This window comes from Oryzias melastigma, linkage group LG15 (assembly GCF_002922805.2).
Source record: "Oryzias melastigma strain HK-1 linkage group LG15, ASM292280v2, whole genome shotgun sequence".
NCBI classification, from domain to species: Eukaryota; Metazoa; Chordata; class Actinopteri; order Beloniformes; family Adrianichthyidae; genus Oryzias; species Oryzias melastigma.
In genome coordinates, this window is record NC_050526.1 from 1,520,131 (window position 1) to 1,537,235 (window position 17,105).

Sequence of the window (17,105 nt, forward strand, 5' to 3'; positions counted from 1 at the left end):
GGCACCAGGTTGCTGACCTCTGCACTGAGGGTTTTTGGGTGAATTTGGAGTTAAGCTTTTATTCAAGAAACACACTAAATATTTTTTGAAAATTGGCATGTAAAAGGAATTTTTAAGCAAGTTTACCACAGAATTTTCATAAATTTAGGTCCATTTCAGCGCTCTTTCATAGTTCCTTAAAGAAATGTCCAGACGTTTAGCAAATTTAACATTTTGCTAATAGCTTTTGCATTTTCAGTAAATCCTTCCAGCAATTAAAGTAAACTGTATCAACATTTTCAGCAAAAAGCTTCAGCATCTTCAGAGACTACTTTCAGCAAAAAGCATTCACACCAACATTATTGCAGGTAATGCAACTTTTCTAGTTAAAAACATTGCACGGCTACAATGTCCCACAAACATCTCAATGCAGTCAGCAAGAATCATTGGATTGGCTGCAAAGTATCATCTGATGATGCTATTGAGGATTTATAAACAGAAGGCTAGAAAAGTGACATTGGCTTGGTCCTGTCAATGACCAAAGCCCTTTGTGAGTAAACAATATGTACATATAATTACTTACAGTGAGGTTTTCTTTTGTGTTCCTAGTTACAGTGTTAAAACTACACGTGAAGTGTTCGTGCTGCAGTTCATAGCTGATTGAACAAAAAAACAAAACTTGTTCACATTTTTTAAGGTGGGAAACTGATCTGTAAATTTTTCTTAAATGACTTTTGTTGGCACAGCATTACCGCTCTGCCAAGAGCTCCAATTTTATCTGGTGCTGCATACATTTGTTTATGTATTTTCTATCTTTTTTGGGGTGGAAGGAGGACGGGTCCGCTCATGATAACCCTTTTCTTCGCTACAGAGTAAGACCGGGATATAAATGAATGGGCTCACCTGATGTCCTCCTCGTTCTCTGGGAAGCTCCAGAAAGCGATCCTGAGCTGCAGCTGCTCTGGAACGGGGGGATACACCTTCTCAACCACTTCAAATGGAATGTGGAATGCCACCTGCTTGGCTGACAGCTCCACCAGGGGGATGACCTGACCCTCTGAAGAAAAGAGCAAGAAAGATCATCAGCTTGACTCGCTTTTTTTGAGAAGCCCTTTAAAATATGATCATATATTACATTTAGAACATAAACAAAATACATAATTTAGGAAATATTAATCATTTTTGTGACTTTTTTCCAACTCAGAAGTAAAATGACTCAATTCCTGAAACTCTGCTACCGCTGCGTATGGGTGATGCCCTTTTCATGACATCATCCTAGTATTTAAAGGCTTCAAGTAAACTAATTTCAAATAATACATTAATTTGAGTGATATGAGGTGCAGTTTATAAATCTGAAAAGTAAAATTTTGACATCACAGGTCTTGTTTTTCAAATGCATATTTTCACCCTTTTAATTAATGCATTTATACAGGTTAGAATTACTAACTAAATATTTAGTTTTGAGCTAAATATCTGGTTCTCTTACTAAATATTTAATTAAAAACTAAATATATGGGTGATGCCCATTTCATAACATCATCCTGAGTTTTTCTTTCTTCGTTTCTCCCACAATAATAAACAGCATCCAGATTTTTTTCAATGATGGATACATTCATTCATTCCTTTTCTTGACCGCTTCTTCCCTTTCGGGGTCGCGGGGTGCCGGAGCCTAACCCGGCTACTGATGGGTGAAGGCGGGGTTCACCCTGGACAGGTCTCCAGTCTGTCGCAGGGCCTCAATCACACACACATTCACTCTCACATTCACACCTAGGGGCAATTTAGAGTCACCAATTAACCTATGAAGCATGTTTTTGGACGGTGGGAGGAAGCCGGAGTCCCCGGTGAAAACCCACGCATGCACGGGGAGAACATGCAAACTCCACACAGAAAGGTCCCAGCCGGGATTTGAACCGGGGCCTTCTCGCTGTGCAACCTCGATGCAAATACTATAAATCTGCTTTTAGTAGACCCGGATATCAGTACAACACAAAGACACTCAACATCTGCACAACTGTGTCTGATGTGTGTGTGTGAGTGTGGGGTGGGGGGGGTGTTGTGTCTTAAAGGAGCCCCCCGTCTAAAGTAACAAACACCTGTTTGAGCTGGACTTTATTGAAGACAGGACACAACTGGAAGATTTACGGTATTCTGCATCAAAAATGAAAGTTTTTGATAGAGATAAATAAGTATCACTCCGGCCTATGCGTGCGTAATTCTTGATTTGTATGCAGCTTTGGATTTGTACGTGCATAATTACTCATTTGTACATAGGAGTGTAAGAGTCTCACCAAGGATTTGTGTGTAACTGAGGTTTTGTGTGTGTATAAGAGGTGATTCCAGCTTGATTTTTAAAAGATTTGCGTGTGTAATTAGTTTCAAGCTGCTGTCATCTTAATTTGTGCATGTGTAAATAGTTTTTTTTTATTTTGCAGTTTTTGAACTTATCCACATAATGTATTTTATGAGTTACAAATCAAGAATAACACAAAATCCAAGGTTATGCACAAATCAAGAATTACGTGCGCAATAAATTGGGGTGACAATCATTTCTCTCCATAGTTTTTATCTGATCACTAGGATGTAGCGATTCAGTCAAGCCACGATTCGATTCAGTTTTAAAGTCACAATTTAGATTTTTTACGATTTTATTTCTCAACACAATGAATTAAAGACATTTTAAGGCCAAGTATGTTTTCTTTTTCCCCTTGCATCAAACTGTCTGTTTTCCTACTAACAGAGAGGATTCAATACAAAAAACTATTATACATACTATTGGAATGATCACTAATCCTTTCAGACTGTTTACGTGTGACGGATCACTCCGCGACCTGCTCCACGCAACCCCCCTCAGCCCTTGAGCGTGCAGTCGCCCGAGCATGCGCTCATGCACTTCCCTCCGTTCGCACTCGGCGAAAATAACCGTTAAAGAAAAAGCGTCAAAGGACTAAAGAGGGTTAATAAAAAGGAGCACAGCTCCAGGAAGGAGTCAGAAGGGAAACAGTCGTGAAATCCTGGAGGGACTGACTCATGTGAAACGTTTAAATCCAAAGCATGCAGCCAGTTCGCGACGCACCCACAAACTCACAGGCGTGCACACACTCACAGCGAACCTGCATGAAGAAACGTCAGCTGCTCTGCATTTTTCTAAATTTAGGCACAGGCCGTGACAAACCGATTTTTACATTCTCTGCATCAATTCACATGTTGACGAGTTTGAATCGTTTTTTAATCAATTCAGGAAGAATCGTTACATCTTTGGTTATCACAGCTTGCTCTGTGGAGAAATTGGGTGTTGGGGTTAGACTGGGGGCGGAGCTGACAGAGCAGATGCTCCCTCACTTTGTGACGTCAGATCGTGAGGGTACCCTTTTGTGGGTATGGCAGGGGCTACTGCAGGTTTATAGAGGGTTACTAAGAAATGCAGATCAAAATACCACTTTGGGGTGAACATGTATAGTGCACTTATAAGCTGAAAAAGTTGTTGTTTTTCATGGTTTGGTCTCTTTAAGGAGCTCCAAAGAACAGAAACAACCCTGAGCTGCAGTCTTAAACTGTTGATCTATGTTCTCACCTTTGATTTTGACCGTGGGGGAGTTCGGTCCGGCGGACTGCTTCCTCCATCCCCTCCAGTTCTGGCAGAGGCTCTCCGCCTCAGAGATGAAGGAGCACAGAGAGTCCTCCTCGAACCGGTCCGAGTCTTCGAAGGAAAACCGCTCGCCGTCCTCCCATTCGGCAAACATCAGTTCCATCACACTCACTTCTCCGGGACGATCGCGGCCTGCCAACGCTCCGGAACCGGAGGAGTGAGCCCAACTCCCGGGGCACGGGGAGTTCAGGAGCGGGGGAGGGGCGACCAAAACACCGCTGAGCTGAGAGGCTTCCGCGGGCCTCCGCTTACATTTTACAAGGCAGCGGGTCTCCAGAAAACGGTTCTTCTGACCTCCGGACCTCCCGCGCCGCCCCCTCCTCTCCCCCCGCAGACTGTCAACAAGCCCCGGCACGGTATGAGGAAACGGTCAGGTTCTCAGACCGGCAGCATCGGTGCCGTATACAAGTATCATTCGGTCGGCTCGGTTTGCTATACCGGACCGGCAGAGCGGTCGACGTACGGACGGTGTAGGCTGTGGGAGGGCAACGAGCTGAAGAACCGGGACCGAGCGGTGGCGTTAGCAGGGAAGCTAGCGGATCGAGCAGGTGCCGTTAGGCCGCAGCAGATTCACGAAGACCTACTGGGGGTTACCACAGGATCACCACCGAACCAAGGCCCCGCTCGGAGGGGCTCGGTTCGGTCTTCTTCGGGTCGTGTCGGGTTCGGCGACGTTATTCGAGCTTCGTCATTAGCCTACCGAGGCTGCCGTTTGTTTACATGCTGACCTCCGCCAGCCTCGCTCAGATATCGGCCGCCCTCCCCGCGGTGCCTCCGTGAAAGTCGCCCCTGACTGACACGCTCTTCAGGGGTTTCTAGCTTTGTCGCGCGCTAGATGTGAGCTAGTATCCCGGCCACAGCTGCTCCTCTCCGGTATGTCAGTGGCTGCTTCCGCTTGAAGACCAACTAGGAACGAGCTGCGCGTCCGCCGGTGAAGCCCCAAATCGAGATTGACCGTGCTGGTGAATGTGGCTCTGCCGGGAAAGATGGCTTCCCTGTCGCCCAGCTCCTCCTGGATCAGCTGACGAGAGCTTCCGGCTGCTGAAGGCCTGAACCATTAGGCGTGAGTGAAATGACCCGGCGCCCCGGATTGATCGTCCGCGAGAGCAGGCGGCTGCAGACGGGGGCGGGGAAAGGGAGAGACGCTTGACAGGAAGTTGGGTTGTTCTTAAAGAGCAACCAAACCCTGAATCAACTTTTTTGTCTTTTGACCTCAATAAATGGGGCTTTAAAAGTGAAGTTTGTTGCCAAACTTTTGACAAATTAAGATAAATATTGTTTAATTCTTGAAAATATAGTCAAAAACTGCCTGTGTGCTGCCCCCTAAAGGTTAAAACGAGGCATTACAGTTGGATTTTAATTTACTCAGATCCTTAAGATCTGCGCTTTTGTGCATTTTATTGGAATTTTAATCATGTATGATTTTTTTTTCAATAGGTTACTTTTATTGTTTATCTCAAATGTATATTTTATTGTATATTCTTAGCTTTGTAGGTAGACAGTTTTAAATAAAGGCAACAATAAATCACACAGCCGGAGATGATTTGTGATTCCTTTGCGTATGAGTCTGTTGCATAAATGCAAATCTCTCTCTGGTGTTTAGCATTAAAACTAAAATGATTGTCAGTAGAGAAAATAAGTATTTAAAGGTTTCAAGTAAACTAGTTTGAAATAATAAAGTTATTTGAGTGATATGGGATACCGTTTGTAAATCTGAAAAGTAAAATTTTGACATAAATGTTTTCAGATTCGTTTTAAGCTAAACATTTGGTTCTCTAAACATTGAATGTGCAAACTAAATATTTAATTTAATCAAATTATTTGATTAAATTAAATATTTAGTTTGTAAGCTAAATATAAACATTTAAATTAAATATTTTGCTTAAAATTAAACATTTAGCTTGCTAATGAAATGTTTAGTTAGTAAATGTAACATTTATAAACACATAAATTTAAATGGTGAAAATGTGCATTTGAAAACAAGACCTGTTTTTTTTTCTCCTCCATGCTAAATGTCTGGAAACATTGATGTCAAAATTTTACTTTGCAGATTTACAAAGTGGTGCTCACTTTTTTGCAGAAAGAGTTACAAAATACATCATTTCCTTCCTTGAGCGCCAGTCATTTCTGATCAGATTCACTAGACAAGAACCATCAGGGCTGATGCTGTTACTGCTGAAATCTGCGAACTCTGTAAAAATACGGTCATTGATGAAAATGTTTCTTTTCTATCTCTGAGTGACACCACTGTTGGAAAATCCTGTTTTCATTTTGCCTGGAAAAACAACAAAATCATACGTGCCCCTTTTCAACAAAATGTCATTTCTGTCCCTCTGCTGTTTTCTACTGGAGAAAATGTATCCCTGACTTGCCATGGAAGAATGTTTGGACACGGCACCAGAAGTGATTAACGAGATGAGATGTTTCTTGCAAACTTTTGCAGAGAATCTATCCCACTAATCAGTACATGTATGATAAACTGCACACTCTGTAAAGAACACCCAGAAACAATAAGTCACCTATTTTGAAACTGTAAGATTCCCAAAAATTGGGGCGGCAAAGCTTTTTGCTGGGGGACCAGCTGCCCTCTTTGCCACCCTGTAGCTCCGCCCCTGTACCATGACCTGGAAATCATTTTTCTGATGATCAGAGTTTTTCCTTTTTAAAATCAGACCAAAATTGATCATTTTATGGTCATTTTACTGTGTTTACTAAGCCATGTGTCATTGTTGTTATACCATTCCAATATGGCGTCACTCTTTACGTATCTTGCTCAATAGTAAAAATCCTGCGTGTCATCTCTAGTGACAGTAACCTCGTTGACCTGAACCACATTTCAGGAGAACACAGGCCGCGGTAGGGGGCGCTGACGCGTACCTCTCCCCAAAGAAGAAGAAACAATCATGGCGGCCACCAGCAGGAACGTGGAGGAGATCAGGAACCGGGTGATTCTAGAGGAGTTCGGAGTGAAGAATGTAAGTCCACTAAGTCCTGGTGCCAAGTTCTGAGTACTCCAGATTCCGAACCGTGTTCGCCGCTGAGAGAGAAGTTTGTGGGTTTAAGTCTTTAATGGTTTGTTCTCATCAGAACGTCGGACCGTATGTGGACCGTTCTGGTCTCACATCTGGATCAAATCCAGCGCAGAGGAGACTTTGTGTTTAAAATGAATAGAACTGAATGATGCAACACAGCCAGGGCCTAACATTAGCGTAAAGAGGGAGCTAAAAAGCTATAAGAGATGATCCTCTATGGTGGAGTAAGACTGAGGGTCATTTTACCTACACTGTCAAAGCTAGATGCATCTCTGCGTCCTCTACCCCATCAGAGTGAAATGTCTGCTGAGTGAACATCTGCTGTCTAAAGAGATCTAGTCTTTCTGCAACACATGTAGAAATGTGAACTTTCCTGCACCGATCAAGCACATGTAGTCAGAATGTAGTGAAGTTGAATAGATTTGAGTCAGTGAAACTTTAGTGAAAAATAGTTCCTTGTTTCAGATACCGACCTCATTTGATTTAGTCTTGTTTTAAAACCAGAAACTAATGAAGGACAGAAGCTGCAGGATTCATTAAAGGTTTAATAAAAGGTTTAATAGACTATCATCTTAATTGTCTTTATTTTTTAGTTGGTTTAAAGCTAATGTGTTTGTCTCAGCACTACTGTAATCATCACCGGATTGAAAATCAAACCCGGTCGTATGTGCATGCAGTGACCACAGGGAATGAAGAGTATGTCCACATCACCCCCGAACGCCTTGGTGTCCCCAACTCATCATCCCACGACCGGCCGGCTGTTCAAAAAATCAAGGGTCCGCAACCCTCAAGACGCGGAAACGGATGCGGCCTTGTACGCTGTACCAGACGCAAACCGGGCCCAGAACGATAACAGACATGGTATTGGATGCGAACCGGAACTGGGTTAGGCTACCAGTGCGCTCCGTGTGCAGGGAAGGGGACCTGTGATTTAAAGTCCCCCTATGATGGTGAATTTTATATATAAAGGGTATATAGGGTCAAAGGTCAGCTGTCAAACTGAGTTTGATGGAAAGTATATTCCTAATCTCTCTAATGAGGTCGGCATCTGAAACAAGGAACTATTTTTCACTAAAGAGAAAGTTTTGGTCTCACTCACTCAAATAGAACAAAAGTAAATTTTTTGGTGCTTAACGTTTACAACTTTGTTCTACTTTACTACACTCTGACTCCATAGAATATAAAATAACGACTAATTGACTATTAAATTAGTCGTCAACCATTTTAATAGTCGATTAGTCGACTAATTGGGGCAGCTCTAATGTTGAATAGTGCTTCAGGTGTAAATCAACTTTTGCATGTTGATGATGCATGTTGATACAGCTCATACTGAACTGCATCGGAATCTTTTAGGTTCATACGACAGACTTTCCTGGAAACTACCCCGGATTCCAGGACTGCTGGGACATGAAGAACTTTCAGAAGGTGAGAAGGATGTTTCCTCTGTAAATTATGGATGTGTCTGCTCTGACATTGGCACTGGTTGAACTGTAATTATTTTGTATGTCAGCCTAAAATTCTAGTTGACTTTCATGCAAACAGATTTTTTTATTTCAGTTTTAGTTTTCAGGGAATGAAACTCAAATAGCAATCACTCATTCTGATGAGCATGAAAAGAGCAGTGAAGAGCAGAGGTGTGCATACCTCTGAACGGCGGTCTGTTGTGGAGAAGTCCGTCTTCCTCTGATGGGATCTTCATGTTCATTGAGTCACCAAAACTCTGACATGAAACAGAATTTTTGACATCATGGAAAGTTGTTTACACAGAAGCAGCTCTCAAAGATTTGAAAGAGTGCAAAAGCAGAGCACTTACACAAAATTCTCTGAAAAACCTTATGAAATTGAATTTAAAATGCAGTGGTTTGTGGTCATTCCTGTAGCCCTGAACTAGGGCAAACATTTCCTGCATGAACTATTTCCTCCCCACTGATGTTCCTCTATGTATTTGCAGAACTTTAGGATTGACGTTGTGCGTCTGGATGAGAACAACATAGAGTTTGATATGGTCGGGATCGATGCTGCTATTGCCAATGCCTTCCGGAGAATCTTACTGGCAGAGGTGATGTTTCTGTTTTCTAATATTCCCTATTGAACTCCCTGCACCTTTTTACATTCACACCCACTCATGCTGAACAGGCAAAGGGACGACAGAATCAGCTATGAGCTCATTCACTGATACATGAAACGATAGAAACTGACACCAGTGTGTTTGTAAATACTCTAAAATCCAGATACTGATCTGTTAAGAAATTTAAAGTTAACCAGATACTTCTATATGGAGACTGCATGAAATGATGCTCATCAAAATGTATTGTTTTTGACTCTCTTGACAGAGGCACAATGTACTTTCAGAACAAAACCAGGTTTTTGGTTGACCTTAGCTTTTATTTAAACAGTCCCGCCAGGATTTCCATAGCAACTATTAACACCAATTAAAGCAGTTTGTTGTGCACCTTACAACTTTACATTTCCCTCACAGCTTTACTGCCACTTTGACCAATCTACAGTGACACCAGTCATGGATGACGACGCAGCTTCATGACTGTTTCTCTTCTGACTTCTTCTCGGGAGCCGTGCTCTTTTTTAATCATCTCTCTTTAGTCTTCTTAAGCTGCTTCCACACCTGCCGCGTCGGCGCGCAATCAAGCGGACACTTTCAATGAAAAGTCAACGCAAACGCACGCACACCAGAATTCCTGGGGCCCGTTTCAAGAAGCAGATTCAACAAATTTAGAGTTCGAACCTGAACTTAGAGTCACTGGACTCAAAATTCTCAAACTCAGGGTTTTCGGTTCCAGAACAGCTGAAAATGTTTGATTCAATCAACTTGAAGTTGTCAGAACCAGAATCAGGTGTGAGCGTCGTGACCATTAAAAGCCCTGATCAATGGAGCAAAGACAGCATGATTCACCATGGCAACGGGGAAAAACATCTGAGTTTTGTACTTCCGGTGGCGGAAATTGATAAGTTCCTTCAAGCATATGCGACTATAGGAGAACATTTTCATCAAGAAAAGCAACACAGCTGCAGCGGTAGAACAGAGAGAAAATATCTGCAGTTATTTGAATCATTTCTAATAATGAATAAATAATGTCAGGAAGGTTATTTTGTCTCTTGTTGAGTAAGGAGTGGTTTTTGATCTGTTACCAATCTAATAAGTAATCTCCGTGATCGTAACCCCCCACCTACACACACAGATATCACTGCACGCTAAAAAGAAACTGTAGTTGCATATGTTAAAAAAGCATTTATTTAATTTTAATTCTCAAGACTTAAAAAATATTCACCGAATTCTTTTAAGCGTAAAAATAAATTCCGCAACCGGGAATCGAACTCGCGATCTCCGCGGTGGGAGGCAGCGTTGCTGACAACCGAGCTAATGTGTGACGCAAGTGGTTGCCGGTAGATGAGTTTAGATGATTTCCCAGTGTGTGACATTCAATCGTTCCTTGTGTTAAGGGATTAAAATAAGGAAAAGAAAACTGTATTTTTTAATAGCGAGTCCCTGGAAAAACTCACTATTTATAATATCGCTGAAATAAAAATGAATCAGGAAACTGCAGTCAGTCGACTCGTGTCCTCCAAATTCTCTACCGACGTAAATAACATTTCCTCTGGATTAATCAGCCTCCTCTCTACATGATCCTCTATGAATGAACATGTCATTCTGGTTTCTGAGTGGTGAAAACGTGACGTCTCTAACGTGAATGTTCTCTAAATGTTAATGAGGAACTCATATTTGATCATCCTTCACTTTAAAAAGGGGCGGAGACCGCAGAGAACTCTAAGTTTCCTGAAGAAAACCTGCTACCGACCAGGTTTCGTTCACAGACTCAGTTACCATAGTGATTGATTCTGAGTTCAGCTTAACTCGCTTCTTGGAACGGGCTTGGTTTCGCCCACTTTCCCGGGTTTGAGTTATCCCTCTTTCTGGAACCGAAAACTCAGAGTTTTGCCGAATTTGGAGTTCACGAACTCAGAGTTCCAACAAAACCTGCTTCTTGGAACGGGCCCCTGGTGTCCACGTCTGGAGCGCGTTACTATGCAAGTTTTTAAGTTGGTTAGCGAGCTCTACACATAAATCGGGCATGCATTGATCTCTGAATGTTCAAACGGTTCAACATTTTCACACATAATCGCAGCACATGACCAATCAGGGAGCTGGATTTGGGAGTGATATGTGGGTAGCGTCCCCTTCAAAGCACGGAAGTGCCAAACATGAAAGAGAAATGAATCATTGCGGTTTGTGTGCGCTTGGATTAATGTGACACTCAGACAGACATTAAAGGACCAGAGTCATGAAAACAAAAAAAAAAACTGGAGCAAGATTTGGAGGATTTTCATCGCTTTGACCCTTTGCTCCGAGGTTCTCTCTATTGTAGGTGGTGGAGGAGCGCTAATGAACAGTAAAACTACAATAGAATCTCCTCCTGCTGATACCTGTGTGAGCGCGCTGCTCCGGTGTGGATACCACCTGCTGAGCGCACATTCATCAACCCACGTTCTTGAATCCACCGCACGCGGCATGTTAAACCGTGCACAGCTGCCCCACAGAGGAGCTGGAGGAAGTGACCGGGGAGCGGGAAGAATAATATGAATATATTCAAATCATGTCGTAGATTATGAATGCATTTCTAGATTAATGTGAATAAATGTGTAAAATCAAAATTGAGTTCAATTGAAGAATCAAACAAAATCAGAATCGAATCAATCTGTGCTCTTGTGAATCGAATCGTTTCTGGAAATCATAATCGATACCCAGCCCTAACATCAGCCTCCACTTGCCTCATGGATCGTTGGTGTTTCCAGCGACATCATTTCAGTCCGAGCAAGAGGGGTACCCTTTTCCACTCCTTAGAGTGGAAATATTTTATCGCTCAAAGACGAGCTATAATTGAAGACATTTGGAGTTACTACAATGAACCAGAAGACCGTCCACATTCCTGCAGATGTTGCTACAATTCATTGATCAAATTCACTCTCCTTACACTGACCTGGAGAGGTTGATAAGAATCAAGATGAGAACCATGGCCTTTAACTTACTGCTGGCCTCGCAAACCAATCTCCTGCTCCATTTGCTTTCAGTTTGATTATTTTACCTACATTTGCAATGTTTATCTTTGTTTGTTCGCTTAAAAAAATACACATTCAATTCAATAAAGACTGAGGACTAATAAAGACTACCCTACCATTAGACCTTTATGCTCATTGATGTGAGGCACTAGAGATGCTCAAGGACAACTCGGTCACACCTGCTGATGCCAAACAATGTGGGCTTTAGTCAGTCACTGAAAGTCTCCAATCACACCGGGAAAAGGAACGTCAGAGGGCTGGGTGAAGATCTTTTTTAAACCTCATAATTTTGATCTTGACTGAACATCTATTTCTAGAATGAAAATAATGGTTAGTTAATTCAATTCGAAATCTGTTCAGAGACCCTTGTGTTATTGTTGATTCCAGGTTCCGACCATGGCTATTGAGAAGGTGTTCATCTACAACAATACATCTATTGTCCAGGATGAAGTCTTGGCCCACAGATTGGGCCTTGTGCCCATCAAAGCTGACCCTCGTTTGTTTGAGTACAAGAACATCGGTAAGAGAAAACATAATCTTCTTGAAATCACGCATCGTCTGAAATGGGAAGACTGTGTAGAATGACACTGTCAAGCTTTTCTATTATTTTAATTCCAGCTGAGGAATCTGGAGAACAAGATGCTTCAGAAATAGATACAATTCAACTTCACCTGAAGATCAAATGCAGCAGGAACCCCAGAGCCAGCAAAGAGTCCTCAGACCCCCGAGAGCTCTACTTGAACCACATGGGTAAGTATAGAGCAGCCATAGACGGTAGATAGATCAAATGGTCTGCTTAATAACGTGGAACGTCTTTCTTTAGTCGTTTCTCCTTTACCTGAACTCACCAGACAAACTAATGATCACAGATGTTAAAGATTGATGTCGGTGATCTAAAGAGCCCAGAGACACAATATCACCCATGAATTTCATTAAAAAACAAAGAATTTGATCTTTTTGATCTTTAAATACATTTTTCATCATCACGTGGATCACCCTGTAGCTGTCTGCAGACACCACAGTATACATGACAGTCTAGTTTACGGCAGAAGGAGAGGGATGGAGTCTTTTTGATCATGGCGCTGAGGCTTAGAGCAGGGATTAAGACTTGATGTTGTGGGCCTGCTACCATGTCTGGAATCAAGCATGAATCCTCTACATTGTAAGTTGGGATCAGGGTTTCCAAATTTCCTGAAATGTTTTTTTGATAAGTGACAGCAAAAGAGCTGAAAGCAAGTGGCATGGCCCAAGGGGGATTTAATCCCAGAGTTAAAGGAGGAAAATAGAAAGTGTGCTTTTATTTATTTGTTTCTCTTACATTCATTGTGTTTCTCCCCTTCTTTTTCAAACTCAGTCTATTCCAAGGATATAAAGTGGGACCCTTTGGGGAACCAGGCAGATGTGTTCGCAGACTGTCGGATTGGGGCAGTGCACGATGACATCTTAATAGCTCAGCTGCGACCGGGGCAGGAGCTGGACGTGGTCATGCATTGTGTCAAAGGCATTGGTGAGTGAAGGCTCTTTACATTCCTCCTGCTGATAGTATGCAGATCCATCAGATCCTGTCAAAAGTTGGAGAAGACCTGCACTCAAATCCCACCCCCTGGTTTAAGTCCCAGAACCTTTACCAGGGACATTTCAGCTAAAGGTCCATCTCATTAGCCTGCTGCTCTGTGCCATGATAGGTCAGAGGGTCGTGGTTTAAAGGTGTGCTTTGTGTCCAGGAAAGGATCATGCCAAGTTTTCCCCGGTGGCAACAGCTAGTTACCGTCTTCTCCCAGATATCACGCTGATGGAGCCGGTGGAGGGAGAGAAGGCAGAGCGCCTGAAGCGCTGCTTTTCCTGTGGAGTTATAGATCTAGAAGATGTTCATGGTAAGAAGCGTACAGCAGAAAATCAGCTCTGTTGGCTGATCTTCCCATTCCTTATCAAGCAATTGATTTGTTTTTGATGAACTTCACATTTAACAGATTCATGTGTTGTATGTATAAGTACAAAAATGTCTACATATGATTAAGGGTAATTATAATGGCTTCTTTTATATGTAGATACAGTACAGTGGAATGTATCTCTTTTATTCTTATTTGATTTGGTTCATCTATGTACAGATGTAGATCTCTTTTTTGTATTTTTTTAAGCTTGAAATAAAGCAGTGCCAATCTACGGACCTTCTTATCCAGGGATGGTTAGTTGTCTGCTTGTATCTGCAGGGAAGAAGGTTGCCAAAGTGGTGAACAGTCGACTAGATACGTGCAGCAGGGAAGTACTTCGACATGAGGATCTGAAGAACTTGGTGAAGCTGGGGAGAGTGCGGGACCATTTTATCTGTGAGTTCTGACCTAACTCTTTCTATAAGTACTGGTTGAATGGGTGACTGAAGTTAAAGTGCGGTTTAGTCCAGGAGTCTGCAACCTGCATCTCCAGATCCACATGTGTCTCTTGTATCTCTCCATGGTGGATCGTTGACCAAACATAAATAAGTCATAGAGACTGCTGATCCAGACATGTCGACCATCAGAGTCAGCAGCTCCTGATAATGACTGTCTAACTAAAACTACCTAAAGAAAACAAATAAACAAAGCCTGAAAACTAAGACTACCAAGATCCAACCACAAACTAAAATAACAAAACCCAGCAGAGTAAGACTGCTGAGGACACAGAGGAGAAAAGAACAAAAAGAAAAAAAAGAAAGGAAATGAAAATAGCAATTGTTTTTAAAGTAAGGATTACTTAATTATCATTAATTTAATTTATATTAGTTAAATGTATAAATTAATGTCTGAGGTTCACATAGATGATAAACTATGTAGGTTTTTACATCCTGTTGACCTGAAGACGTCTTGTTTGTTCAACTCTACCTCCAGAATGAACAGATTTTATATACAAAGCAAAACTTTGGTAAAAAGTTTGATCTTTTATGAGTTAAAAATACATATTATCTTATGCTGCACAACATTGGTTACTTGCTGCACTGAGGTGATCCTGTTTGGGACAGAGTATGTTTTATAAAATAATTTATTTGGGCTTTTGTCTAAAAAAGAGTAATAGGAAGATGGCAACAGAGATCATAAAACATCCAGGTCAAAGTAACAAACTAGAATGCTTGTCTACACACACTCTGTAGTTACACACACCTGTTGGTTGAGATAGTTTCCACATTTAAACTTATCAAGATATACACAATATAACTGCAGCTCTCACACTTAATCATACAAACCCACACAAATAAAGCCTTTCATTCTGTCATACAAACTATTAGTGCAAAGGTGAGCTGACACCTGTGCTCAGGTGAGTGTTTATGGTTTCCTAATGTGGATAAAGATGGAATGTACAAAGGGGGCGAGCACCCGGCAATCCCACCGCCAAGACCCTCTTCCGGGGCAGCAGCAGCCAGGACCCCACCAACACCCGCCCCGGGGCCGTGGAGAGAACCCACCCGTTGGGCAATCCCGCCAAGCACCCAGACCACGGCACACGGGACCGCCGCAGAGGCCCCCCACACCCGAGAGCAGGAAGGCACAGGAACACAGAGAGCGCAGGCCGCAGCCCAGCCAGAAGAGCAGCCCCCCCACCACCTAGCAGCGCCGAGCACTTTCCGGCAATGAGTGACGTCTCATGAAAAGGGTCTTTTGGTAGATTTGAACAGTAATAGAAAAGGGCGAATGCACTATATAGTGAGTAGGGGGGAGTTCGGACATAGCTTAAGAGAACCAAGCGGCAGAGAAAATGACAGATGGAGCCGATGGAGCTCTACTCTGATGGAGACTGCAGTCGGTGTTGTCCAAAACAGAAGTTGTACATTTATATTATGTTTTATTGTTTGTCATTATTGACATTTTTGGTTGTACTTTTATTTTATTATTTTTTTAAAGTGAATTTTTTTATTCTTTTTCAAAGGTGACACTAGATAAGCAATAAAGTGTTAAAATAATTGCGATCCAGATCTCAAAAGAGAACACAGATTTTGCCAGTGTTTATATAAACAAGCGAAAAAATCTTTTAAGTTGATAGTTGCTGTATTTAACTGGATCATTTGTGTAGACATTTTTTTTTTGCTGCCAGCTCTTAATATTTGTATTCATGAAAGCAAAAATGTTCAAACTGTGACCCAATATCCCAAGCTAGCACAGTGGCTTTATCTTTGTCAGAATGGAGGTGTATCAGACAACCCCAGCAGGCACTCATGGAATCACAATACTGCAGGGATCCTGCTTTTTTTAATCATTGATTTTTGAGTTTAACAAATGACCATGCCAGACATAAAATCCTGTCCACATTTGTCATGGAAGGAGTCGCACATCAATATGTGGTTGGAGTCATCTGGACCCCAAAGAGAGCAGAACATTGAATCGAGAACTGTCAACTGTTGTTTCTTGTTGCTTTGAAAGAGTAAAAACCAGAGGCCCCCAGCTGCAGATGAAACTCACATTGAACACATGTACATCTTTATTCATTTCCAAACAATGCTGCACTTTAAGATAACGGGACGCTTCTTCACGTCCTGCACAGAACTCGGTGAGACTCAGTCATGGTCGTCTTTGGATCTGCTGGAAAACAAAGTTTGAGGAGGTCTTTGCAGCCGTTTGCCATCTCCCTCTGGAACATCTCGTTCATAAATAGGATATTCATTAAATAAAACTCAAGAACCATCCAGCTGCAACCCTGATAGTACCCTACCTTTAGAGACCGAGTTCTCCACATGACTCCATCACATAAACATTAAGAATTCTAGAAGAGCACAACTTTGAACCCTCATGCTGTCTTACGGGGTCCAGATGACCCTACCCCTACATTGATGTGTGACCCCTCCCATGGTAAAGGTGGACAGGATTTCATGTCTGCCACGTACACCAGTGAAAATCAAAAATCATTGAAGAAATAAAAGTTCAGTGTGCTGTCTTGTGGGGTCCAGATGACCCCACTTTTAACGTAAACATGGCTAGGATAGCACAAGGGTTACATAAAAAACTTTATTTTTGTAATATACAAATCCATGTAAACCAAATAAAACAAAGTAGAGCAACCACAGCTATCACAAACAAGTAAAACTAAACATCAACAATTAACTGCTAAGAACACTAAAAACAAAATTAAGTTAAGAAAATAATGAAATGCTGCCCATAGCCAGGAGAATCTCCACCTGCAGTCTGGTCTTTCATTTTGTTTAAATGATACTTATTAGGATCTGAAAAAGAAAGAAATGATCTGATCATACCTGGTGACACTCCAAAGAATGCACTGCTTTGTCTCCTAGATTCCAAGTGAATGTTGAACAAAATATCAAATAAATGACTCAGATCTCACAAACCACATAGACGGAGAGTCTTACCTCTGAGTGCTTCACAGCAAAAACAAAATCCAGGAGTTAATGC

General features: G+C 41.9%; 2 protein-coding genes across 5 annotated transcripts in view; one reads left to right on the top strand and one right to left on the bottom strand.

Annotated features, from left to right (window-relative positions):
- zswim8 (zinc finger, SWIM-type containing 8) overlaps positions 1-3,797 on the bottom strand; it is a 35,961-nt gene extending 32,164 nt beyond the window's left edge. For all 3 annotated transcript variants that reach the window (XR_002917834.2, XM_024261366.2, XM_024261365.2), the window contains exons 1-2: positions 3,554-3,797; positions 883-1,036 (exon numbers count right to left, since the gene is read on the bottom strand). Coding sequence is in view for 2 of the 3 variants with exons in the window: in XM_024261366.2 (XP_024117134.1) it covers positions 883-1,036; positions 3,554-3,731 (332 nt within the window). In the remaining variant the exon portion in view is untranslated. The remainder of the gene's footprint in view (positions 1-882; positions 1,037-3,553) is intronic.
- A 48-nt stretch (positions 3,798-3,845) lies between these two features.
- polr1c (RNA polymerase I and III subunit C) overlaps positions 3,846-17,105 on the top strand; it is a 14,778-nt gene continuing 1,518 nt past the window's right edge. The window contains exons 1-9 of one of the 2 annotated variants that reach the window (XM_024261370.2): positions 3,846-3,984; positions 6,469-6,603; positions 8,014-8,085; positions 8,612-8,719; positions 12,121-12,253; positions 12,352-12,483; positions 13,088-13,240; positions 13,458-13,607; positions 13,944-14,060. In XM_024261370.2, the coding sequence (XP_024117138.1) occupies positions 6,532-6,603; positions 8,014-8,085; positions 8,612-8,719; positions 12,121-12,253; positions 12,352-12,483; positions 13,088-13,240; positions 13,458-13,607; positions 13,944-14,060 (937 nt within the window). In that variant the 5' untranslated portion in view covers positions 3,846-3,984; positions 6,469-6,531. Of the gene's footprint in view, positions 3,985-4,548; positions 4,692-6,468; positions 6,604-8,013; positions 8,086-8,611; positions 8,720-12,120; positions 12,254-12,351; positions 12,484-13,087; positions 13,241-13,457; positions 13,608-13,943; positions 14,061-17,105 lie in introns of those variants that run through there. The other variant, XM_024261371.2, reaches the window with a different exon arrangement.